The 27,356-nt window shown below is 42.7% G+C and overlaps 1 protein-coding gene across 1 annotated transcript in view; it reads right to left on the bottom strand.

The window, feature by feature from the left end:
- The window catches only part of LOC135550847 (F-BAR and double SH3 domains protein 2-like), a 54,322-nt gene that overhangs the window by 14,134 nt on the left and 12,832 nt on the right, over nucleotides 1-27,356 (bottom strand). The window contains exons 4-10 of the mRNA XM_064982010.1: nucleotides 15,751-15,827; nucleotides 15,387-15,531; nucleotides 7,404-7,537; nucleotides 7,080-7,134; nucleotides 6,797-6,925; nucleotides 6,446-6,568; nucleotides 5,454-5,549 (exon numbers count right to left, since the gene is read on the bottom strand). Coding sequence (XP_064838082.1) covers nucleotides 5,454-5,549; nucleotides 6,446-6,568; nucleotides 6,797-6,925; nucleotides 7,080-7,134; nucleotides 7,404-7,537; nucleotides 15,387-15,531; nucleotides 15,751-15,827 — 759 coding nt within the window. The remainder of the gene's footprint in view (nucleotides 1-5,453; nucleotides 5,550-6,445; nucleotides 6,569-6,796; nucleotides 6,926-7,079; nucleotides 7,135-7,403; nucleotides 7,538-15,386; nucleotides 15,532-15,750; nucleotides 15,828-27,356) is intronic.

Below are 27,356 nucleotides of genomic sequence, written 5' to 3'. Positions count from 1 at the left end.
ACAACAAGAGACACAACAATACATAAAGATAGACCTAAGACAACATAAGGCAGCAAAACACAGGCAGGCATAAGCTAAGGACAACAAACACAATTGCCTTTTATTGATGGCAATTTGAATGTAGAGATACCGTGACAAGATCCTGAGACCCATTGTCGTGCCATCCATCCGCCACCATCACCTCATGTTTCAGCATGATAATGCACCATGGCCTCATATTGCAAGGATCTGTACATAATTCCTGGAAACTGAAAATGTCCCAGTTCTTCCATGGTCTGCATACTCAAAACTGAGCATCACAGGGATGCTCTGGTTTGACATATACGATATCGTGTTCCAGTTCCCGCCAATATCCAGAAACTGCACAGCCATTGAAGAGGAGTGGGACAACATTCCACAGGCCACAATCAACTCTCTGCGAATGAGAAGGGTCGGGCTGCATGAGGCAAATGGTGGTCACACCAAATACTGACTGGTTCTGATTCACGCCCCTACCTTATTTTTAAGGTATCTGTGACCAACAGATGCCCATCTGTATTCCCAGATATGTGAAATCCATAGATTAGGGCCTAATTCAATTATTTCAATTGACCGATTTCCTTATATGAACTGTAACTCAGTACAATCTTTGAAATGGTTGCGTTTATATTTTTGTTCAGTGTACTTTGGTACATATAAAATAGCCATATACACCTAATGATTTACGGTAAGATATTGGAACCAATATCTGTGAGGGTGAATGTTGGCAAATACTACTAAATGAGATTTCTGAGAAATGTTGGCGTAGTAAAAAATAAATAAAAATTGCCTCAATAGCGGGATTCAGACAGTCAAACAAATGTGTCGAAAGGAAAACCACCAAGGAAAAAAACACTTCCACTATGGATGATCTCACAAGAGACAAACAGCCAATCCATGCACCCCATTGGGATGAGAGGCAATGTCTCGAACTCAGGGATGTTATCAGTATAACATAGAAAATAGTGAAATGTTGGATATTTGTTTGGGGGTTAGTTGATTCCAATAAAATAGGATTGGACATCAGAAAAACATAAATTCCAGATTAATATGGAAAAATCCTGTGCTTATTTCTCTCCACAACCTCTCTACAAGGCCTGAAGTCTCATTCTCGGCCCCACTGGACCAAACTGGATTCTGTGGTGTACTCAGTAATGGGTCACAACTTGCGGACCTGTTTACGTGAAGCTGTGCGTTTTGTTGCTAACCTTACTTTGCTACCTGACAACTTTACGGTATTAACTTTTTAATTACCGTTTATATTTTTAGTTTTTCCCTCATTCAACTTTCTCACTCCGTACGCTTTATCTGGACACGGTTCGTCAGGACCAACAACAGCCAAAGCTAAGTAGTAACATTAACATGATGCCTTCTAATTGCAGTCGCTGTACTCATAATATACAAGAGAATGATCGCCTTACGGCGAGGATAGCTGTGCTCTGGAGCAACAAACCGCCCTTGCCATCTCTGCCTGGCCGGTTCCCCTCTTTCCACTGGGATTCTCTGCCTCTAACCCTATTACAGGGGCTGAGTCACTAGCTTACTGGTGCTCTTCCATGCCGTCCCTAGGAGAGGTGCATCACTAGAGTGGGTTGAGTCACTGACGTGGTCTTCCTGTCTGGGTTGGCGCCCCCCGTTGGGTTGTGCCGTGGCGGAGATCTTTGTGGGCTATACTCGACCTTGTCTCAGGATGGAAAGTTGGTGGTTGAAGATATCCCTCTAGTGGTGTGGGGGCTGAGCTTTGGCAAAGTGGGTGGGGTTATACCCTGCCTGTTTGGTCCTGTCCGGGGGTATCATCGGATGCGGTCACAGTGTCTCCTGACCCCTCCTGTCTCAGCCTCCAGTATTTATCCTCAGTTTCTGTCGGGGGGCTAGGGTCAGTCTGTTATATCTGGAGTATTTCTCATGTCTTATCCAGTGTCCTGTGTGAATTTAAGTATGCTCTCTCTAATTCTTTCTTTCTCTCAGAGGACCTGAGCCCTAGGACCATGCCTCAGGACTACCTGGCATGATGACTCCTTGTTGTCCCCAGTCCACCTGGCCGTGCTGCTGCTCCAGTTTAAACTGTTCTGCCTGCAGCTATGGAACCCTGACCTGTTCACTGTATGAACATCTTGGCCATGTTCTGTTATAATCTCCATCCGGCACAGCCAGAAGAGGAATGGCCACCCCTCATAGCCTGGTTCCTCTCTAGGTTTCTTCCTAGGGAGTTTTTCCTAGCCACCGCGTTTCTACACCTGCAATGCTTGCTGTTTGGGGTTTCAGGCTGGGTTTCTGTAGAGCACTTTGATATATCAGCTGATGTAAGAAGGGCTATATAAATATATTTGATATGTTCTGAACATTGCAAAATAGAAATGGAATGAATAGAGCTGACACAGTTCTTTAGTCTACATGACAGACAATCATATACAGTGGGGCAAAAAAGTATTTAGTCAGCCACCAATTGTGTAAGTTCTCCCACTTAAAAAGATGAGGCCTGTAAATGAGAAGAAAAAAAGTCCAGAAAATCACATTGTATGATTTTTTATGAATTTATTTGCAAATTATGGTGGAAAATAAGTATTTGGTCAATAACAGAAGTTTCTCAATACTTTGTTATATACCCTTTGATGGCAATGACAGAGGTCAAACATTTTCTGTAAGTCTTCACAAGGTTTTCACACACTGTTGCTGGTATTTTGGCCCATTCCTCCATGCAGACCTCCTCTAGAGCAGTGATGTTTTGGGGCGGGTGCTGGGCAACACAGACTTTCAACTCCCTCCAAAGATTTCCTATGGGGTTGAGATCTGGAGACTGCCTAGGCCACTCCAGGACCTTGAAATGCTTCTTACGAAGCCACTCCTTCGTTGCCCGAGTGGTGTGTTTGGGATCATTGTCATGCTGAAAGCCGCAGCCACGTTTCATCTTCAATGCCCTTGCTGATGGAAGGAAGTTTTCACTCAAAATCTCACGATATATGGCCCCATTCATTCTTTCCTTTACACGGATCAGTCGTCCTGGTCCCTTTGCAGAAGAACAGCCCCAAAGCATGATGTTTCCACCCCCATGCTTCACAGTAGGTATGGTGTTCTTTGGATGCAACTCAGCATTCTTTGTCCTCCAAACACGACGAGTTGAGTTAACCAAAAAGTTATATTTTGGTTTCATCTGACCATATGACATTCTCCCAATCTTCTTCTGGATCATACAAATGCTCTCTAGCAAACTTCAGACGGGCCTGGACATGTACTGGCATAAGCAGGGGGACACGTCTGGCACTGCAGGATTTGAGTCCCTGGCGGCGTAGTGTGTTACTGATGGTAGGCTTTGTTATTTTGGTCCCAGCTCTCTGCAGGTCATTCACTATGTCCCCCCGTGTGGTTCTGGGATTTTTGCTCACCGTTCTTGTGATCATTTTGACCCCACGGGGTGAGATCTTGCATGGAGCCCCAGATCGAGGGAGATTATCAGTGGTCTTGTATGTCTTCCATTTCCTAATAATTGCTCCCACAGTTGATTTATTCAAACCAAGCTGCTTACCTATTGCAGATTCAGTCTTCCCAGCCTGGTGCAGGTCTACAATTTTGTTTCTGGTGTCCTTTGACAGCTCTTTGGTCTTGGCCATAGTGGAGTTTGGAGTGTGACTGACTGAGGGTGTGGACAGGTGTCTTTTATACCATAACAAGTTCAAACAGGTGCCATTAATACAGGTAACGAGTGGAGGACAGAGGAGCCTCTTAAAGAAGAAGTTACAGGTCTGTGAGAGCCAGAAATCTTGCTTGTTTGTAGGTGACCAAATACTTATTTTCCACCATAATTTGCAAATAAATTCATTAAACATCATACAATGTGATTTTCTGGAATTTCTTTCCTCATTTTGTCTGTCATAGTTGAAGTGTACCTATAATGAAAATTACAGGCCTCTCATCTTTTTAAGTGGGATAACTTGTACAATTGGTGGCTGACTAAATACTTTTTTGCCCGACTGTATGTTCTAGTACATTTCTATCAGAACCTTCTGTAACGCTATTTGCTCATTATCCACCAAATGGAAGAAAACGCCCTGAAATGGGGAGGGACAACCCTATACTTGGCTAATAAGAAGCACTCATTCTTGTTTCCGGATAAAAAAAATATTTAAAAAGTTTTCCATCGCACACTAATGAACAGAGCCCTGGCTGGTTGGGATGATGGACACACAACAGGACCAGGAGGTTTGGTCTCACCTCTACTCAGGAGGTGTATAGGTCAACCCCCATGACTGATGATCCCTGGCATGCTTCAAGTGCAGAGCTGACCCTTGACACAAGAATGAACACAGTCCAAATGGCAGATTAACTGAATGTGCACTCAGCTAAAAAAACATTTTTTTCCAACTACAGGTTGAAGATGGAAAAATAGCACCAAAAGGTAGAGCGCCGCGTTTTCTGCGTTTGTTTGTGTGTGTGTGTGTGTGTGTGTGTGTGTGTGTGAGAGAAACAATGTGGACTACGCAAGGCCCATAAATCAGTGAATGAGAGGAGAGCCACACCTAGTTCATGTTAGAGGCTGGGGCAGCCAGGTGTAGAAGAGTGGAGGAGGGATGAGGAAGGCAGGGGGTTGGAGTGAGCACACTGACGAGGCCCCCTTACAATGCCCCCTTTTCACAGATGCCTAGACCGTCCATGGTCCTGCCTGCCTGCAAAACGCCCCCACTCCCCTCCGGCTCCTCTTTCAGTGCAGTTCTTTTCCGGATCCCTCCGTCGTCTCGCACAGGGAAGGGGAGGTTTGAGGGGGAAACTGCATCACTAAATGTTTTCTTTAGGAACAGGCCACCGCTTGTTTGACTTCCAACGAAAACAACAACGAGGGCCTTGGAGGTTTCTAACAATTTGTCCAGTGTAGCGGAGGGGCGGATGGGATGGGAGGAGGGGTGCGGGTGGAGTAGGGTGTGGACGAGTGCACTGGCGGGCAGACGGACAGACTGGGTCAGCTGAGAACAGGTTCCTAAGGCACGGGGCCTCTGGGGCACACAAGCACACCATATACACAGACGCACTACCCACACACTATAAATACACACAAAGCTGCGTGCAACAAACACTCACCAACACACATGCACAACATGCAATAGACGTCAGTGTCGTTTAATAGCATTGTTTCCTCCCTCACAAGTTCACTACTGAGATTGATCAAGTCGCCCTCAGTTTCGCAATGCCTTAGCCAGCTTTATCACCAAAAAGCTAGCAATTCGATCGCGCAGGTGGAGGCAATTCAAGCTGAAAAGTGAGCTTACCTATTCATTTGTGTTACACAGACAGAAGCCTGTACGGTTGAGCAATTTAGCTCACCTAGCGGTGAGGAATGATCAGTGGTTCTATGAGCGGGAAGCTATAGCATAGCTAGTGTGTAGCGTAGCACTAGCCACCACGTACCATGAGAACAGTAGCGTTAGCATAGCACTACTCCCCACCTTGTCAGTGTCGCTGGGTTGGAAGAGGATGGCTGGGGCGCTGTGGAACACTGGGTTGTGCTGTACAAACTGCTGCTGTTGGAAGTCCTGCGTCACCTGGAGAGAACACAGACACGTACACACTTGTTTAGGTAACCTCATAAGGCCACAATAGAGGCATCTAATAATCTGACAGAGGCATGAAGGGATTTGAATAGATAAAATATCATTATCATGACAGACGAGGATTTACTCAATCCTTTGAGTGTTTATTATGTCATTGAAGGGCAACCACACTGATCTTACTTAAGTCATGGCCATGGAAGGACTACTGACAGTCAGAGCAGAGCACAGTATAAACCAAAGTCATGGGGGAGCATTCATGGTCACCTCAAGGTTCACAGGAAGATGACCTGAGAGAGGTTCCAAACTATGCACCCACACACAGGCTGCTGTGTGATGTCACAGTGAAAAATAACCATATGGGTCAACGGGTCGAAATATGACCACTGTTAAACAGAGCACCCGGAGGCCGCTGTTTCGCCACACATATACGGTCACGCTGGGCTGACAGGAAATTAACTGCAAACCAAGGTCAGGTTCCAGAAACGCAAGAAGACCAAGAGATCAGGACTAAGAGAGGCCAATGGTTACTGAATAGCTAGTAAGACAATAGAGTATTGAGATAGGTAAATGGTCATCTCTAAATCTTTGATGGAAAAATTAGGACCTAAACCATGGTATCAATGTGTTTATGACCAACTAGGTTTCAAACTCGGGTCTGCTACACCCCACAAGACTGTTAGCCATCTGAGCTAAAGCCTAGGCATAAGCTCAGGGGAATGTGAGTTTTTAGGTCTCAAGCAAGGCCACTGACTGAACCAGCGCTGTTACTCCAATTTCTGCTCATTTTCCTCATTAAGACATTAGGAGTCTGCAAGACGGCACAAACAGATCTGGTAGCAGGCTAGTTCAATTAAAGCTAATTTATGGGCTAGTTTCCATGCACTCACCCCGTTGGAGCTCTCCAGGACGACATTGAAGGTGTTGTGGACCGCCTGGAAGGCCTCCAACTCAGTCTGGCTCAGAGAGACCAGGTAGTCCTTCACCTGCTCATAGATGCCCCCATCCAGAACCTGAGCAGCACAGGGCAACAAGGTAATACGTTAGGAACGTAACTTGTAATTGACCAGTAATGCAGCAATAAGCCAGCATCTCTCTCACTCGCACATTAGTGGTGGTGTTCCAAGTTGTCTGTTTCTGCAGTCATGCAAACTATGACATAGCAATCGTCTGAGATATGCAGCATGACTGCAAACAAAAAGATGACCTGGAATGCCTGTACATGTGTGCTGTCGCCTCACCTTGATGCAGTCGATCAGGTCCGTGTCGTAGTAACGCTGCTGGTGAGCATTAGCCGCTGCTAGCGTGAGCAGATAGTCGTTCCTGGCGTGGTTGGCTTTGGAGTTACACTCACTCCTTTTGGCTTTTAGCTGGTGAAAAAAAAACATTCATAGGGGCATTCCAGGTAATCTTTAGTTTGATAGGTTGATGCTACAACAGAATTTATTTTGGGCCCCTATGCAGCTGAGTTTGTGGGCATGGCCAATTGGCCATACATACAATGTATTAATGTAATGCTCTCACCTTTACACTGGCCCGCTGCAGACTGGACCTGGACTGGAACAGACTCAGTTTGGACCTGGATAGAACAGAAGGAGAGAAGGATCATGTATGTGAACCGATTCACACAAGACCAGAGGTTCCAACCATAAGTCTTACATTTTCACTCCTGGACATCGGAGTATTGGATAGGTAGCATTACGGTAATAGCTCCCCCTTTCCCTCTGATAGGCTTGGTGGAATTGTACCCAGATTTCTTACCCATCTGATCCTCTCAGATCTCCACAAGGCTGTAGGGGGGGATTTGGGATTGGACAGAGTGTGTATGTCTGCATGTACTGTACATACTTGGCATCCTGCTCAGCCTTGTCTCTGACAGCCTGGGCCATGGTCTCGGTCTCCTGGTACTTCTTCCTGGTCTTGGCCAGCTCCTTCACAGAGTCCTGCAGCTCTGCCTGCACCAGCGTCAGCTGGTCAATACACTAAACAAACAACAACCAGAGGTTATCAGTATGTGTATATACACTAAACAAACAGTTATCAATATATGGTACAGAACATCTCATGTGGTGAAATTGACTATTTATACACACATACTAAAGTATGTGGGGCAGCAGGTAGCCTAGTGGTTAGAGCGTTGGACTTGTAACCAAAAGGTTGCAAGATCAAATCCCTGAGCTGTTCTGCCCCTGAACAAGGCAGTTACCCACTGTTCCTAGGCCCTCATTGAAAATAAGACTTTGTTCTTAACTGACTTGCCCAGTTAAATAAAGGTTAAAAAACAATTATATATATATATATTTTTTAAAGTGGAAACCCTTTCCAATTAGTGGATTCGTCTATTCAGCCACACCCATTGCTGACAGGTGTATAAAATCCAGCACACAGCAAAGACAAACATTGGCAGTAGAATGGCCTTACTGAAGAACTCAGTGACTTTCAACGTGGCACCATCATAGGATGCCATATTATTAAAATAAACTATATATATTTTCCTTAATTATTTTTTCCCTGTAAGTGCTGATATTGTGAAGTGGAAACGTATAGGAGCAACAACGGCTCAGTCGCAAAGTGGTAGGCACACTAGCTCACAGAACGAGACCACTAAGGGCTGAAGCGCGTAAGAATCTTCCGTCCTCGGTTGCAACACTCACTACCGAGTTCCAAACTGCCTCTGGAAGCAACGTCAGCACAATAACTGTTCATTGTGAGCTTCATGAAATGGGTTTCCTTGGCCGAGAAGCCACACACAAGCCCTAAGATCACCATGCGCAATGCCAAGCGTCAGCTGGAGTGGTGTAAAGCGCACAGCCATTGGACTCCGTGGAAATGCGTTCTCTGTAGTGATGAATCCCGGCTTCACCATCTGGCAGTTCGATGGACGAATCTGGGTTTGGCGGATGCCAGGAGAACACTACCTGCCTGAATGCATAGTGCCAACTGTAAAGTTTGGTGGAGGAGGAATAATAGTCTGGGGCTGTTTTTCATGGCTCGGGCTAGGCCCCTTAGTTCCAGTGAAGGGAAATCTTAACACTACATTCTAGACTATGTGCACAAACCAAGTCCATAGAGAAATTGTTTGTCGAGACTGGTGAGGAAAAACTTGACTGGCCTGCACAGAGCCCTTACCTCAACCACATTGAACACCTTTGGGATGAATTGGAACGCTGACTGTGAGCCAGGCCTAATTGCCTAACATCAGTGCTCAACCTCACTAATGCCCATGATTGAATGGAAGCAAATCCCTGCAGCAATGTTCCAAGATCTAGTGGAAAACCTTTCCAGAAGTGAGGAGGCTGTTATAGCAGCAAAGGGAGGGGGGGGGGGACTCCATATTAATGCCCATGATTGTGGATTGAGATGTTCAAAGAGCATGTGTCCACATACCTTTGGCCATGTAGAGTATATATATATATATGTGAGCTGATCAATACACTGGACAAACAAGTGGTGACGTACAGTTATTAATTGTGAGATATACTTGGTAGGGATGTAATGATTCATGGAAGGTATGCAGCATCTTCATTATTCAAATGCTAAAATATCTTGAGCAATATTAGGCCTTATTATTTGAGTGACAACCTCTGTAATTTGCTAGGTGATTGTTATCTATGAGTTGTTGAAAATGGTGCTTTACCAGAATAAAAGCCCCCCCCCACACACACGGGAGGAACACCGGTAACGGGATACCAGGAACACTTAATTTCCTATATTCTTTTGAATGACTAGACCCTGGATATTACAACGTTTTCCCCAATGTCGCACTGCTGCAATTCCACAAAATCCACCACATGAGCAGCAGCAGATTGGATAATGTGCAAAAAATTAAAACTTGTCGCGTGGATGCCTTTAGGATACCGTATTTACTTCACATAGACACCATAAATTCAAAGCACACGCATAATTGACACTGCCGGACTGCACATGAGATACGAATGCAGTTTAAGAGTTCTCATCAGAATTGAAAATGTGATCCCGGTCCGACCCAAGCCTGAGTTGAAGCCCGAGCCCAGGTCTGACGTCACAGAAATGAAATGAGCCAGCAGTAAAACAGTGGACTATATTGAACTGGTTTTGAGAACAATACGGCGGAAGCGGAGTGAGGAGACGGCCATTGGGCCTAGAAAAAGCACAGAGAGGAAAACGCACTTTCGATATGATCAATTGAATGATGAAAAAAGTAATATCCAACAGTTGTAATAATTCAATGTGATAAACGTGTGTGTGTGTGTGTGTGTGGTCACCAAGATTATTATTTCAGCATTGTTTTGATGGGGACAGCACCGTGGTGCTACTTTGATACAAGAGTGGTGCACTCGTCTTGATTAATCAATTCATGTCAGATTTTTGTTTTCACTGAATCTCTGTTTGATAATTGGTAATTCGGCTAGTGAAATGTTAGCTAAATTAAGGTGCGTACTAATTATCATCTTTATTCTAGTTTGCTGATATATTATCTGATTAGGAAACATTTATAGCATGTTATTTAAACAAGTTGATTTTGCTCTTCAGCCTGGCCTACTTCCAACAAAAAGCCTGTGACTTGTCTGATAATCAATGTGATTTTGTTTCACGAAATCTTTCTGTATATTTGGTTAATTGATCTCTGGCTTCATTTGCTCATCTATCTATCACTGATCAGAAACATTTACCATGCATTAGCCTTAATCAAGTGTATTATTTCTCTATGGACTCACATATATAGAACCTATAGGCTATTTTCCACTGAAACCCAAAATCCTGACTCGCATGAAAATTACCAACTTTATTCTGTAATTCATAGGTTGCATTATCAAAGCACGTCTCGCCTATTGATGCCTGTCAAAATACAGCTCTAACATTTCCTCCGCTTCTCTGTGCCGTCTCATATCGCTGCTCATATGACAGCTTCGGTAGAGAATGTGATCAAGAAACAGTCTGACAGTAATATATATATAAAAAAATGTCATAATAATCATGTAATATATATGTATTATTATTTTTTTACAGAGCTGGTCCCGTTAAGATACCTTGATATTTAAACAATTTCCTGTCTTCATCTCCCCATTATTCATTAGCTGATCTGCTATCTGTAAAATCAATTCGATTTAGCCAAATTGGAGAAATTCTGTCATTTGTTGGAGGTTAGCTCGCAAGCTTAGCAACTTTGGTCATTTGACTTCTATTTGATTACAGTTAAAGTTGGTATGATTACACAATGCTATATTTCAGGGTTACACTCTGCCTCAGCGCATTCTGTGGAAAGATAGTCGAGGCCTACTGCTGAAACGCGCTGAATGAATTAAGCATGATAAAGCATGAATGATAAAGCTCAGAATTTAAGAACTGCCCGTTTCACAATTCACAACGTCATTGGCCATCAAAGTTACTCTATCATTACTAAACATCAGTTTCACTTTACATAGTGGAGCAGCCAAGCTGGCAATGTGGAACAACACCCCTCCTATTTTGGGAGAACCCTGGCATTGTGACCTAATCTTGGTTTTAAACGCTTTAAAATGGGCACTTTAAAATGGTCATTTTTACGGTATTTCCTGGGACTCTCAGGATAAATATTATTTTCAGTACTGAAACTTGGTAGATGCTCTGTAAAATATGAATCTCTAAAACACACACACATATCATTTACACACACAGAAGTAATCACAGACAGATCCAGCTCAGAGGTCTAGCTACTGAGCTCCATCAGCAGCAGATTTTCATTCAGAATGGAAAATGTATGTATTTATGCAACAAATGTTAATGCATCAAATCAATTCGTTCTCTAATCAAACCGAATTGCACTGAATCGTTACAAACTAAAATGTATCGTTTCTGTATCATATCAAAGCCCATGTATTGAATGGGAATGATACACATCCCTAATACTTGGCTATATTCAGATGCATTGCCAATACAATTATCATGCCTGGAAATGCATGCCTGTCTATTGGTAACCCATTCTATGATGTCCTAAGAGCTAACATAATATTCTTATTAGGTTAGTCAGGGTGAACAAAGGGTGCTTGTTGATGGTAGCCAGTGGAAAGTGGAGACTGGACAGAGGTAACTAGAGACCAATTGTTGGTCAAAGCCTGACCAACTTGGTAGGGCAGCAGTGTGGCCAACTAGCTGATAGGGAAGCAGAGGCGTATTCAGTAAGGCGAAAATGTCTCTGAATGGAGTAAAATGGGGGAGGATACTACCTGAACCTGTCCAATGAGAACACGCTATAGGGCGCTATGCAAATTGAACTGGGTCTATGGTTTCTGGAATAATGGTGTTGATGTGAGCCATGACCAGCCTTTCAAAGCACTTCATGGCTACAGACATGAGTGCTACGGGTCGGTAGTCATTTAGGCAGGTTAACTTAGTGTTTTGGGCACAGGGACTATGGTGGTCTGCTTTTAACATACTGGTATTACAGATTCGAGCAGAGGTTGAAAATGTCAGTGAAGACACTTGCCAGTTGATCAGCGTACACGTCCTGGTAATCAGTCTGGCCCTACGGCCTTGTGAATGTTGACCTATTTAAAGGTCTTACTCACATTGGCTGCAGAGAGCGTGATCACACAATCACCCGGAACAGCTGATGCTCTCGTGCATGTTCAGTGTTACTTGTCTCAAAGCGAGCATAGACGTTATTTAGCTCATCTGGTAGGCTCGTGTCACTGGGCAGCTCTCGGCAGTGCTTCACTTTGTAGGCTGTAATAGACTACAAATACAGTTGTGACAAGCTTGTAAAGTCATACCCAAGAGGACTAGAGGCTGCAATCGCTGCCAAAGGTGTTTCAACAAATTACTGAGTAAAGGATCTGAATACTTTTGTAAATGTGATATTTCCATTTTTTATTATGGGGTATTGTGGGTAAATTGATAAGGGATTATTTTTAAATAAGGCTGTAACACAACAAAATGTAGAAAAAGTCAAGGGGCCTGAACATTTTCCGAATACACTTTAACCCAGCCAATCAGGAACATTAACGGTCTTCTTGGTAAGCAACTCTAGCGTAGATTTGGCCTTGTGTATTAGCTTATTGTCCTGCTGATAGGTAAAATAATCTACCAGTGTCTGGTGGAAAGCAGTCTAAAGCAAGGTTTCCTCCAGGATTTCTCATGTCCTTAGCTCCATTGAGTTTATTTTTTATCCTGAAAAACTCCCCCTTCCATAACATGACGCAGCCACCACTATGCTTGAAAATATGGAGCGTGGTGCTCAGTAGTGTGTTGTATTGTATTTGCCCCAACATAACTTTTTGTCCTAAATATAAAGTGTTAATTGCGTTGCCACATTTCTTGCAGTATTACTTTAGTGCTGTGTTGCAAACAGGATGCATATTTTGGAATATTTATATTTCTGTAGAGTTACTTATTTTCACTCTCAATTTGGTGAGTATTGTGGACTAACTACAATGTTGTTGATCCATCTTCAGTTCTCTCCTATCACAGCCATCTAACTGTTATGAAATGGTTTCGTTCCTCTCTGGCAACTGCGTTACCTTTGTAGTGACTGGGTGTATATTGATGCACCATCCAAAGTGTGATTAATAACTTCACAATGCTCAAAGGGATATATAAACATGTACAGTGCCTTGCGAAAGTATTCGGCACCCTTGAACTTTGCGACCTTTTGCCACATTTCAGACTTCAAACATAAAGATATAAAACTGTATTTTTTTGTGAAGAATCAACAACAAGTGGGACACAATCATGAAGTGGAACGACATTTATTGGATATTTCAAACTTTTTTAACAAATCAAAAACTGAAAAATTGGGCGTGCAAAATTATTCAGCCCCCTTAAGTTAATACTTTGTAGGGCCACCTTTTGCTGCGATTACAGCTGTAAGTCGCTTGGGGTATGTCTATCAGTTTTGCACATCGAGAGACTGAAATTTTTTACCATTCCTCCTTGCAAAACAGCTCGAGCTCAGTGAGGTTGGATGGAGAGCATTTGTGAACAGCAGTTTTCAGTTCTTTCCACAGATTCTCGATTGGATTCAGGTCTGGACTTTGACTTGGCCATTCTAACACCTGGATATGTTTATTTTTGAACCATTCCATTGTAGATTTTGCTTTATGTTTTGGATCATTGTCTTGTTGGAAGACAAATCTCCGTCCCAGTCTCAGGTCTTTTGCAGACTCCATCAGGTTCTTCCAGAATGGTCCTGTATTTGGCTCCATCCATCTTCCCATCAATTTTAACCATCTTCCCTGTCCCTGCTGAAGAAAAGCAGGCCCAAACCATGATGCTGCCTCCACCATGTTTGACAGTGGGGATAGGGGGTTCAGGGTGATGAGCTGTGTTGCTTTTACGCCAAACACAACATTTTGCATTGTTGCCAAAAGGTTCAATTTTGGTTTCATCTGACCAGAGCACCTTCTTCCACATGTTTGGTGTGTCTCCCAGGTGGCTTGTGGCAAACTTTAAACAACACTTTTTATGGAGATCTTTAAGAAATGGCTTTCTTCTTGCCACTCTTCCATAAAGGCCAGATTTGTGCAATATACGACTGATTGTTGTCCTATGGACAGAGTCTCCCACCTCAGCTGTAGATCTCTGCAGTTCATCCAGAGTGATCATGGGCCTCTTGGCTGCATCTCCGATCAGTCTTCTCCTTGTATGAGCTGAAAGTTTAGAGGGACGGCCAGGTCTTGGTAGATTTGCAGTGGTCTGATACTCCTTCCATTTCAATATTATCGCTTGCACAGTGCTCCTTGGGATGTTTAAAGCTTGGGAAATATTTTTGTATCCAAATCTGGCTTTAAACTTCTTCACAACAGTATCTCGGACCTGCCTGGTGTGTTCCTTGTTCTTCATGATGCTCTCTGCGCTTTTAACGGACCTCTGAGACTATCACAGTGCAGGTGCATTTATACGGAGACTTGATTACACAGGTGGATTGTATTTATCATCATTAGTCATTTAGGTCAACATTGGATCATTCAGAGATCCTCACTGAACTTCTGGAGAGAGTTTGCTGCACTGAAAGTAAAGGGGCTGAATAATTTTGCACGCCCAATTTTTCAGTTTTTGATTTGTTAAAAAAAGTTTGAAATATCCAATAAATGTCGTTCCACTTCATGATTGTGTCCCACTTGTTGATTCTTCACAAAAAAATACTGTTTTATATCTTTATGTTTGAAGTCTGAAATGTGGCAAAAGGTCGCAAAGTTCAAGGGGGCCGAATACTTTCGCAAGGCACTGTATATTTTTTTTACCCATCTACCAATAGCTGCCCTTCTTGGCGAGGCATTGGAACACCTGGTCGCTGATCTTTGTGGTTGAATCTGTGTTTGAAATTCACTTCGACTTTGCGACTTACAGATAAATTGTTTGTGTGTGGCATAGAGATGAGGTAGTCATTCAAAAATAATGTTAAACATTATTATTGCACACAGAGTGAGTCCATGCAACTTATTATGTGAATTGTTAAGCATATTTCTCCTCCTGCATTTATTTAGGCTTGCCATAACAAAGGGGTTGAATACTTATTGACTCAAGATATTTCAGCTTTTAATTAATATGTAAACATAATTCCACTGACATTATGAAGTACTGTGTTTAGGCCAGTGACCAACAACTCTAAATTGAATAAATGTTTAATTCAGGCTGTAACATAACAAAATGTGTGTGAATACTTTCTGAAGGCGCTGTAAATACACTGGTTGGTATCCAAAGAACAGCGTACTTCCCCTTAAGGCAGAAAAAAACATCTTGAATTGTTTCAGTGGTTTCAACTCACCAGCTGTAAAAATGGAGACATACATCCAATGTAAGACATGAGAGAGCAGGAGAGAGTCTGCAAACTATGCAAAGCTAAGCCATGTTGTGGTGGTTTGGCCTCCATACCTTCCTGAGCTGATGCTCCTTCTGAAGCCTGGCAGTCTTGGCTGGGTCCGACACCTGGTTCCTGTAGTTCTCACAGGCCGTGATCCTGGACTGGGTCACATGCACCGTGCCCTCCAAGTAGGCCTTCCAAACCGTATACATGTTCCTATGACGACATGCACACACACAAACATTAAACTGTTATGGAGACAAATACATTTTATATGTTCTACTGTGTTGTTAATATGGTTACAATTGGGCATAATTGTATACACACTGGTAAGCATTATTATGGAAAAATAACACTAACATCTGTCCATTTCACCTGAGGGAGAGTGTGAGACAATACGATTTCTGACGATGCCACAGTGACGAGAGGTTTTACCTGTGGTCTGTGGGCTCCTCTGGTAGGCTGGCTGGCCATTCCCTCTTCAGGTACTGATTGGACAGCTTCTGTAGAGCCTACGGGGGAGGAAGAAGAGAGACCTTTAACCCTTAAACTCCTGACCCACTTTCTACCTTCCGATACTGCTGCTTCCAAGGATTTCCATGATTACCTTGGTCTGGGTCATGTTCAATAGGCACGAAACGGATGGGGTATTGTGTGTTGATTGATGAGGAAAAAATTATTTAAGAAATTTTAGAATAAGGCTGTAACGTAACAAAATGTGTAAAAGGGTCAAGTGGTCTGAATACTTTCCGAAGGCACCATATATCTAGGAATGTTTGATAAACTGGTGGTGCTGAATCCAGACCTTAACCCCTTTCTCTCCAATATCTCCTAATTCTGAGATATTTGGATGAATCTATACAGGGACCCAGGAAGAACTATTGGAATTCCATGCCTAATCTAAACTAGTCAGTTAACACATTCTTATTTTCAATGATGGCCTAGGAACGGTGGGTTAACTGCCTTGTACAGGGGCAGAACGACAGATTTTCACATTGTCAGCTCGGGGGATCCAATCTTGCAACCTTACAGTTAACTAGTCCAATACTCTGACCATACTCTAACCACAAGAAGCCTGCCTGTTACGCGAATGCAGTCGAAGCCAAGGTAAGTTGCTAGCTAGCATTAAACTTCTTATAAAAAAAACAGTCAAGCAATCATAATGACTAGTCATAACTACACATGGTTGATGATATCACTAGTTATCTAGCGTGTCCTGCGTTGCATATAAATCGATGCAATGCTGGAGGATGATTTAACAAAAGCGCATTTGCAAAAAAAGAACAATCGTTGGACAACTGTACCTAACCATAAACACCAATGCCTTTCTTAAAATCAATACACAAGTATATATTTTCAAAACCTGCATAATTAGCTAAAAGAAATCCAGGTTAGCAGGCAATATTAACCAGGTGAAATCGTGTCACTTCTCTTGCGTTCATTGCACGCTGAGACAGGGTATATGCAACAGTTTGGGCAGCCTGGCTCATTGCGAACTAATTTGCCAGAATTGTATATAATAATGACATAACATTCAAGGTTGTGCAATGTAACAAGAATATTTAGACTTAGGGATGCCACCCGTTAGAAAAAATATCGAACGGTTCCGTATTTCACTGAAATAAACGTTTTGTTTTCGAGATGATAGTTTCAGGATTCGACCATATTAATGACCAAAGACTCGTATTTCTGTGTTATGTTATAATTAAGTCTATGATTTGATAGAGCAGTCTGACTGAGCGATGGTAGGCAGCAGCAGGCTCGTAAGCATTCACTCATACAGCACTTTCATGCGTTTTGCCAGCAGCTCTTCGCAAGTACAGCGCTGTTTATGACTTCAAGCCTATCAGCCTAATGGCTGGTATAACCGATGTGAAATGGCTAGCTAGTTAGCATGGTGCGAGCTAATAGCGGTTCAAATGTCACTCTGAGACTTGGAGTAACTATTCCCCTTGCTCTGCAAGGGCCGCGTCTTTTGTGGAGCGATGGGTAACGATGTTTCGAGGGTGGCTGTTGTCGATGAGTTCCTGGTTCGAGCCCAGGTAGGGGCGAGGAGAGGGACGGAAGCTATACTGTTACACTGGCAATACTAAAGTGCCTATAAGAACATCCAATAGTCAAAGGTACAGTGGGGAGAACAAGAATTTGATAACCTGCAAAATCGTCAGTGTTTCCTACTTACAAAGCATGTAGAGGTCTGTAATATTTATCATAGGTACACTTCAACTGTGAGAGGCGGAATATATTTTTTTTAAACCAGAAAATCACATTGTATTGATTTTTAAGTAATTAATTTGCATTTTATTGCATGACATAAGTATTCGATACATCAGAAAAGCAGAACGTTATATTTGGTACAGAAACCTTTGTTTGCAATTAGAGAGATCATACGTTTCCTGTAGTTCTTGACCAGGTTTGCACACACTGCAGCAGGGATTTTGGCCCACTCCTCCATACAGACCTTCTCCAGATCCTTCAGGTTCCGGGGCTGTTGCTGGGCAATACGGACTTTCAGCTCCCTCCAAAGATTTTCTATTGGGTTCAGGTCTGGAGACTGGCTCGGCCACTCCAGGACCTTGAGATGCTTCTTATGGAGCCACTCCTTTGTGCCCTGGCTGTGTTTCTCGGGTCGTTGTCATGCTGGAAGACCCAGCCACGACCCATCTTCAATGCTCTTACTGAGGGAAGGAGGTTGTTGGCCAAGATCTCGTGATACATGGCCCCATCCATCCTCCCCTCAATACGGTGCAGTCGTCCTGTCCCCTTTGCAGAAAAGCATCGCCAAAGAATGATGTTTCCACCACCATGCTTCACGGTTGAGATGGTGTTCTTGGGATTGTACTCATCCTTCTTCCTCCTCCAATCACGGCGAGTGGAGGTTAGACCAAAAAGCTCTATTTTTGTCTCATCAGACCACATGACCTTCTCCTCTGGATCATCCAGATGGTCATTGGCAAACTTCAGATGGGCCTGGACATGTGCTGGCTTGAGCAGGGGGTCCTTGCGTGCGTTGCAGGATTTTAATCCATGACGGCATGGTGTGTTACTAATGGTTTTCTTTGGGACTGTGGTCCCAGCTCTCTTCAGGTCATTGACAAGGTCCTGCTGTGTAGTTCTGGGCTGATCCCTCACCTTCCTCATGATCATTGATGCCCACGAGGTGAGATCTTGCATGGAGCCCCAGACCGAGGGTGATTGACCGTCATCTTGAACTTCTTCCCTTTCCTAATAATTGTGCCAACAGTTGTTGCCTTCTCACCAAGCTGCTTCCCCATTGTCCTGTAGCCCATCCCTTGTGCAGGTCTACAATTTTATCCCTGATGTCCTTCGACAGCTCTCTGGTCTTGGCCATTGTGGAGAGGTTGGAGTCTATTTGATTGAGTGTGTGGACAGGTGTCTTTTATATGGGTAATGAGTTGATACAGGTGCAGTTAATACAGGTAATGAGTGGAGAACAGGAGGGCTTCTTAAAGAAAACCTAACAGGTCTGTGAGAGCTGTAATTCTAACTGGTTGGTCAAATACTTATGTCTTGCAATAAAATGCAAATGAATTACTTAAATCAATACAATGTGGTTTTCTGGAATTTGGTTTTAGATTCCGTCTCTCACAGTTGAAGTGTACCTATGATAAAAATGACAGACCTCTACATGCTTTGTAAGTAGGAAAACCTGCAAAATCGGCAGTGTATCAAATACTTGTCCTCCCCACTGTATATGAAATACAAATGGTAGAGAGAGAAATAGTCCTATAAATACTATATTAACTACAACCTAAAACCTCTTACCTTGGAATATTGAAGTCTCGTGTTAAAAGGAACTAACAACTTTCATATGCTCTCATGTTCTGAGCAAGGAACTGAAACGTTAGTTTTTTTACATGGTACATATTGCACTTTTACTTCAACACATTGTTTTTTCATTATTTAAACCAAATTGAACATGTTTCATCATTTATTTGAGGCTAAATTGATTTTTATTGATGTATTTTATTAAAATAAGTGTTCATTCAGTATTGTTGTAATTGTCATTATAACAAATACATTTTTTTTTAAGTAAAATAAAATCGGCCGATTAATCGGTAGCGGCTTTTTTTTTGGCCCTCAAATAAATCGGTATTGAAAAAAATCATAATCGGTCGACCTCTATTGGAAAGCATTCAAACCAAAAGTTTAAGAAAATTATGAACGTTCCCTCATGCTTCACCCAATAATATTCACCATTGGGGAAGGCATTCAAGGACATAAATAAGGAAGCACTGGTACATTATTGATACTGACCCACAATTGAAACCCATCTTTAAATATCCCCACGTATGGTCTTTAAAAGACCCCCAAATGTGAGAGCCATTGTGGTGAAATCTGATTATCCACCAGAGAAAAAGGAAACTTTCTTGGACAAGGTTCCAAAGGCTCATTACAAATGTGGCCAATGGGCTCAATGCAACTTCACATAAAAATGTAACCAATTTACCCATCCCCACACAGGACACATATGTACCATCAAAGGCCTGATTGCCAGCATGTCCACCAATGTTATTCACATGTTGAAATGTCCTTGTGGTCTGTCTTACATAGGGAAAGCCAGTAGAAGCCTTAAGACCCGGAAGAGAGCACCGCTGCAATATACGGTCAGACATTATATTAGTTCTCTGAGATATATTGGAACAGAATTGGTCAAGATGTCATGCAGGGAAGGGGACATTGAGAGGAAACTTCTTCAAAGGTAGTCTTTCTGGATCCACAGGCTCAACAGTGTCTCCTCTTGGCCTTATGAGGAGTTTGACTTGAAATTGTTTTTATAGTATAAAAATTGCCCAAATTAGTTTTTATCCTAATTGAATATAATCTATACACACACTCATATGTTTGGACACAAACTTTTGACTGGTACTGTGCAAACGTATACAGCGGGGCAAGAAAGTATTTAGTCAGCCACCAATTGTGCAAGTTCTCCCACTTAAAAAGGTGATCCAGAAGAAGATTGGGAGAATGCCATATGGTCAGATGAAACCAAAATATAACTTTTTGGTAAAAACTCAACTCGTTGTGTTTGGAGGACAAAGAATGCTGAGTTGCATCCAAAGAACACCATACCTACTGTGAAGCATGGGGGTGGAAACATCATGCTTTGGGGCTGTTTTTCTGCAAAGGGTCCAGGATGACTGATCCGTGTAAAGGAAAGAATGAATGGGGCCATGTATCGTGAGATTTTGAGTGAAAACCTCTTTCCGTCAGCAAGGGCATTGAAGATGAAACGTGGCTGGGTCTTTTTTTTTTTTTACCTTTATTTAACCAGGCAAGTCAGTTAAGAACAAATTCTTATTTTCAATGACGGCCTGGGAACAGTGGGTTAACTGCCTGTTCAGGGGCAGAACGACAGATGTGTACCTTGTCAGCTCGGGGGTTTGAACTCGCAACCTTCCGGTTACTAGTCCAACGCTCTAACCACTAGGCTACACTGCCGCCCCTCATCTTTCAGCATGACAATGATCCCAAACACACCGCCCGGGCAACGAAGGAGTGGCTTCACAAGAAGCATTTCAAGGTCCTGGAGTGGCCTATCCAGTCTCCAGATCTCAACCCCATAGAAAATATTTGGAGGGAGTTGAAAGTCTGTGTTGCCCAGCAACAGACCCAAAACATCACTGCTCTAGAGGAGATCTGCATGGAGGAATGGGCCAAAATACCAGCAACAGTGTGTGAAAACCTTGTGAAGACTTACAGAAAATGTTTGACCTCTGTCATTGCCATCAAAGGGTATATAACAAAGTATTGAGAAACTTTTGTTATTAACCAAATACTTATTTTCCACCATAATTTGCAAATAAATTCATAAAAAATCCTACAATGTGATTCTGGATTTTTTTCTTCTCATTTTGTCTGTCATAGTTTAAGTGTACCTACAATTACAGGCCTCTCATATTTTTAAGTGGGAGAACTTGCACAATTGGTGGCTGACTAAATACTTTTTTGCCCCACTGTATGCTTGTGGTCATTGCTCATTTCGAAGACCCATTTGTGACCAAGCTTTTAACTTCCTGACTGATGTCTTGAGATTTTGCTTCCATATATCCACAATTTTACTTCCTCATGATGCCATCTATTTGCGAAGTGCACCAGTCCCTCCTGCAGCAAAGCACCCCCAGAACATGCTGCTGCCACCCCCGTGCTTCACGGTTGGAATGGTGTTCTTCAGCTTGCAAGCCTCCCCCTTTTTCCTCCAAACATTACAATGGTCATTATGGTTAAACAGTTCTATTTTTGTTTCATCAGACCAGAGGACATTTCTCCAAAAAGTACAATCTTCTTCCCCATGTGCAGTTGCAAACCGTAGTCTGGCTTTTTTATGGCAGTTTTGGAGCAGTGGCTTCTTCCTTGCTGAGCGGCCTTTCAGGTTATGTCGACTCGTTGTACTGTGGACATAGCTACTTTTCTACCTGTTTTCTCTAGCATCTTCACAATGTCCTTTGCTGTTGTTCTGGGATAAATTTTCACACCAAAGGAGAGTTTCAATGACTCCAACCTAAGTGTATGTAAACTTCCAACATCAACTGTATATATCACATTCTTTGTGTGTGATCATATATTCTGATACATTGAATGTTTAATATTGTGAACTTATGTTATAAATGTTTTGCTGAGTACGGACTGACATATATATATATATGACCTTCCACGCCCTCCTGGGATATGGATGCCTGATGAAGACCAAAGGGTCGAAACATTATAAATAAATAAAAATCACCTGTGAGCATGAGCAGCAGTGTGCAGCATTTTCCTTTCTGTTTTCCATGAGTTTGCCTATAACTCCAGCACCTGTGAAAAGTACCTTGATGTGTGTATGTTCTTCAGCTGAAAGTTTCCAATAAGAAACTCAATTTCGCTTTCTGTTGCAAAACATTTTGTTATGGTGTACCATAATGAACACAACCCTAGAAAACCACAGGTCAAAGTTCCAGTATGCCTACAATTTAGAACGTTGGATGTGAAAGAACAAGGGGTCTGGGGACTTCCTTCTTTGAAGTAATCGCTGATTAGAAATGATTGGACAGGTTAACTTAAGGGCTCCACCTCATGACCCTACGGGCCCTGGTCTAAAGAAAAGGATGACATTTGAGATGCAGCCATGGACTTACTCACCTAGAGCATGGGTATAGTTAAGTGGTGGCTGCTGCAGGCCTGCAGCACATTTATGCTGAGTTGGGCTCATTTTTATTTTGTAATGTAATTCACTTATTTTAAACCACAGTAGCATCCCCTGGAAATACCGCTTGCCGGCAGTGAGGTTTAGCTTTGAGGAACTGGAATAGCATTGCAGAGTAAACACAAAGACCAACTGAAATATCTCAGGCTTTTCCCCCCCAGTGGGGGGGCCTTTGGTATGCGAGGGTGCAAAGTCATGCAGACACACACACACTGCTATATGGACCACATTCTTAGGTGAACAGAGAGACAGGTGATCGAAATGGCAACTTGGGCAAATGTCTGACCTAAACATAGGTGCTAGCTAGCCTGCATTCTAACATCCTAAAGGCCTACCAACCCGAGTTTGAGATCAACTACTATCTGGCATCCAAAATGACTATTCATTATGATTTATAGATCAGTCAGTCTGCAGTTGCTAACTGTCCATCTCAAACACTGACTGGCTGACTGCTATAGAGTTCATGCAGGGAGGTGAGTTCAAGTCAATCTGGCCTGGTCCCAAATTGGTTTGTGCCGTCTTGCCAACTTCGATGGTCATTGGTATGCCAAATAACTATAGGAATTGGCTATAAAGCACAAACCAATCTGGGACCAGGCTAAATTCAATCCACAAGGGACACACTCCCATCCTGACACACTTTAGGCCCAGTCTCTGAACGCTTTGGTGCCACTGGGTTCTGGTGCCAAAGTTCCAAATGGCTGAACCCACCGCCACAAACCCAGCCATTGTGGGAGTCACAGAGAGTGTAGCCAGTAGAGCGGACATGTCTGAATTGTGTGGCGGGGGGTGAGGGAGGGATGGACGGAGGGAGGAGGGAATGGTAGGACGGGTTAAGGACGAGGGACAGAGGGGGTCATTTTATCACTTACTGTGATTTGAATATCAATCAGGTCATGGCAGCATGCAGGTGTTAAGACAGAGAGGAAAAAGAGAGGGATAGAGAAGAGGCAAAAGGGTAAGTTAGAGAAAAACAAGCATTTCAGAGTCCACTGTGACCTGCTTTGATTCAACAGTATAACGCTCATCTCTAATTTGGCGCCCAAAAAAGCCATCTACTGCTTCTACCAGTTCATTAGGGCAAACGTTTAGAAATGTTTTGCAATGGAACATGACTACAAGTGCTTCTTATTGGACAAGTCCAGGTAGTCCCTCCCTCTTTCAGACTGTTTTCTTACATTTGGTGCCTAATGAACACAACCCAATAGACAGTTCAGAGACAAAAGCTGCAAGCTGAGTGAGAAAAAGTATCCTGTTGCATCATCACAAGCAAACAACTATGTTATTGAAACACATGTTGGGAAAGTCATATTGATTGCATGTACTGACAATCCTCATGCTTGGCATCTACAGTGCGCGCTTGGTGTAAGGTGAAGGTAAACCCAAGACACTGATCTTGGGCCAGTTTATCATTTTCATAGCTAATGGATAAGGTGAGAATTGAGGAATGGGATGAGGAAGCTGATCCTAGATCTGTACCTAGGGGAAATATCACCCCGGAGTGTGTGTTCTTCAGGGAAATCAAAATGGCCATAATCAAATGACCTAGTATGAGTCACTGGAATAAATAGGCACAAACACGAGACAGGTAGCCAGGTGGTGTATTCACTAAGTCCCAAACAAAAGAAAATAGGAGGGGACTACCTAAACTTGTCCTATAAGACATGCTCAGCTAAGGTGTGCCCCAATATATACAACCCAGGGAGCATACAGTGTATTCGGAAAGTATTCAGACCCCTTCTCCAAATGTTACGTTAAAGCCTTATTCTAAAATGGATTATATTACTTTTTCCCCCTCATCAATCTACACATAATACCCCATGACAAAGCAAAAACAGGGTTTTAGAAATTTTAAAGACAAATACCTTATTTACATGTGTTCAGACCCTTTGCTATGAGACATGAAATTGAGCTCTGGTGCTTCCTGTTTCTACTGATCATCCTTGAGATGTTTCTACAACTTGATTGGAGTCCACCTGTGGTAAATTAAATTAATTGGACATGATTTGGAAACGCACACACCTGTCTATATAAAAGGTTCCACAGTTGACAGTGCATGACAGAGCAAAAACAAAGCCACAAGGTTGAAGGAATTGTCCGTAGAGCTCAGGGACAGGATTTTGTCGAGGCACATATCTGGGGAAGGGTACTAAAACATTTCTGCAGCATTGAAGGTCCCCAAGAACACAGTGGAAGAAGATTCTTCCTTGAACAAGATTCTTCCTAGAGCTGGCCGCCCAGCCAAACTAGGCAATTGGGGGAGAAGGGCTTTGGTCGGGGAGGTGACCAAGAACCCAATGGTCATTCTGACAGAGCTCTAGGATTCCTCTGTGGAGATTGTCGTCTTTCTGGAAGATTCTCCCATCTATACAGCACTCCACCAATCAAGCCACTCCTCGTTAAAAGTCACATAACAGCCTCCGTGGAGTTTGCCACGAGGCACCTAAAGGACTCTCATAACATGAGAAACAAGATTCTCTGGTCTGATGAAACCAAGATTGAACTCTTTAGCTTGAATGCCAAGCGTCACATCTGGAGGAAACCTGGCACCATCCTTATGGTGAAGCATAGTGGTGGCTGCATCATGCTGTGGGATGTTTTTCAGTGGCAGGGACTGGGAGACTAGTCAGGATCCTTGATGAAAACCTGCTACAGAGCACACAGGACCTCATACTGGGACGAAGGTTCACCTTCCAACAGGACAACAACCCCAAGTACACAGCCAAGACAATGCAGGAGTGGCTTTGGGATAAGTCTCCGAATGTCCTTGAGTGGCCCAGCCAGAGCCCAGACTTCAACCCGATCAAACATCTCTGGAGACCTGAAAATAACTGTGCAGCGACGCTCCCCATCCAACCTGACAGAGCTTGAGAGGATCTACAAAGAATGGGAGAAACTCCCCAAACATGTGTGCCAAACTTGTAGCATCATACCCAAGAAGACTTGAGGCTGTAATCTCTGCCAAAGGTGCTTCAACAAAGTACTGAGTAAAGGGTCTGAATACTTGAGTAAATGTGATTTACATTTATTTTTAATACATTTGAAAAAGTCTCAAAACCTGTTTTTGCTTGGTCATTATGGGATATTGTGTGTAGAATGATGAGGGGAAAAAAATGATTGAATACATTTTAGAAAAAAGGCTAACCTAACAAAATGTGGAAAAAGTCAAGCGGTCTGAATACTTTCCTAATGCATCTCCATGAGACAATATATTACTGAGTGGGGGTTGTTTGGAGAGTGAGTGTGTGTGTGTTTACATAATCTTGCCCCCAGGCTCAAAATGCTGGCGCTTAGAGGTAATAGTGTGGGACTTTGGGACTTAGGGTGTGTGGATCACTGAGTGACATGATAATCAATTCAAATTCTGAGCTAGTCACACGACTATGAGGCTGGCTCCAAATCGAGGCAGAAAAGTATTTGTTATGGTGCACCACGGAAATAATTCCCCGGAGCGCAAAGTAGTAGGAACATATCGCCATTCATGTATGGCATATTGTGTATTGTTTTTATGCAGTTGCATATCCAATTACCCTAGACAAGCATCAGTAATACATTGTTTACAGGATGGCTTCAGGGCATGACAACGACACAGGAGGTAGCACAAAGACGCTATTAGTGAATAGATCGTGTGGTGATGAGAATTATTCAATGTCCTTGTTTATAGTGTGTGTGTGCGAACATGTTTGTGTATTGTGCACAAAAGACTTGCATGCTATTTATGGTTTTGTTGCGTTGCACCCTGAATCTTCAGCCGGATAAAAGTGTTGGTTTAAAGTGGGTGTGAGAAAGTGTCTTGGAAGCGCTCTGTCTTGAGGGTGACTTCATATATAGAATGTGGTACATACAGTGCTTTCAGCAAGTATTCACACCCCTTTAATTTTTCCAAATGTCATTGTGTTACAGCCTGATTTAAACATTTATTACATTGAGATGTTTGGTAATTTGCATACACACAATATAATACCCCATAATGTTAAAGTGGAAAAGACGAAATGTCAAGTCAATAAGTATCAACCCCTTTGTTATGGCAAGCCTAAATAAGTTCAGTTGCAAAAGTGTGCTTAACCAGTTACATAAGAGGTTGGATGGACTTTGTGTGCAATAAGTGTTTAACATGATTTGAGTGACTACCTCATCTCTATATTCCACACATAAAGATAATTGTAAGGTCCCTCAGTCGAGCAGTGAATTTCAAACAGATTAAACCACAAAAACCAGGGAAGGTTTTCCAATGCACCAATTGGTAGATGGGTAAAAATAAACATTGTTGTTACTCCACAATCCTAACCTAATTGACAGAGTGAAAAGAAGGAAGCCTGTACAGCAGTGGAGGAAGGCGAATTTTGTAAAATTTCTTAAGTGAAACGTAAACAATTTTTTTTTAGATAAAACTATTCTAAATATATTCATATGTTACCAAATGGTTGATTAAACACACTTTTGCAATGAAGGTCTACAGCATCCTCAACAGCACTTTCAAGGGTAGTACCATGGTGTAGCTGGAGGACAGCTAGTTTCCGTCCTCTTCTGGGTGCATTTACTTCAATACAAAACCGAGGAGGCTCATGGTTCTCAGCCCCTTCCATTGATTTACACAGTAATTATGACAACTTCCGGAGGACATCCTCCTACCTGTCAGAGCTCTTGCAGCATGAACTGACATGTTGTCCGCCCAATCAAAGGATCAGAGATTGAATCTATTACTGAAAGCATAAGCTACAACTAGCTAACACTGCAGTGCATAAAATGTGGTGAGTAGTTGACTCAGAGAGAAACTGTTCAGCTATTGTCTTGAACAAATTCATTTCTTAATTTAAGGAGAAGCAAGAGAGAGAGC

This window comes from Oncorhynchus masou, chromosome 12 (genome assembly GCF_036934945.1).
Source record: "Oncorhynchus masou masou isolate Uvic2021 chromosome 12, UVic_Omas_1.1, whole genome shotgun sequence".
NCBI classification, from domain to species: Eukaryota; Metazoa; Chordata; class Actinopteri; order Salmoniformes; family Salmonidae; genus Oncorhynchus; species Oncorhynchus masou.
This window is presented reverse-complemented; position numbering and strand designations above follow the sequence as displayed.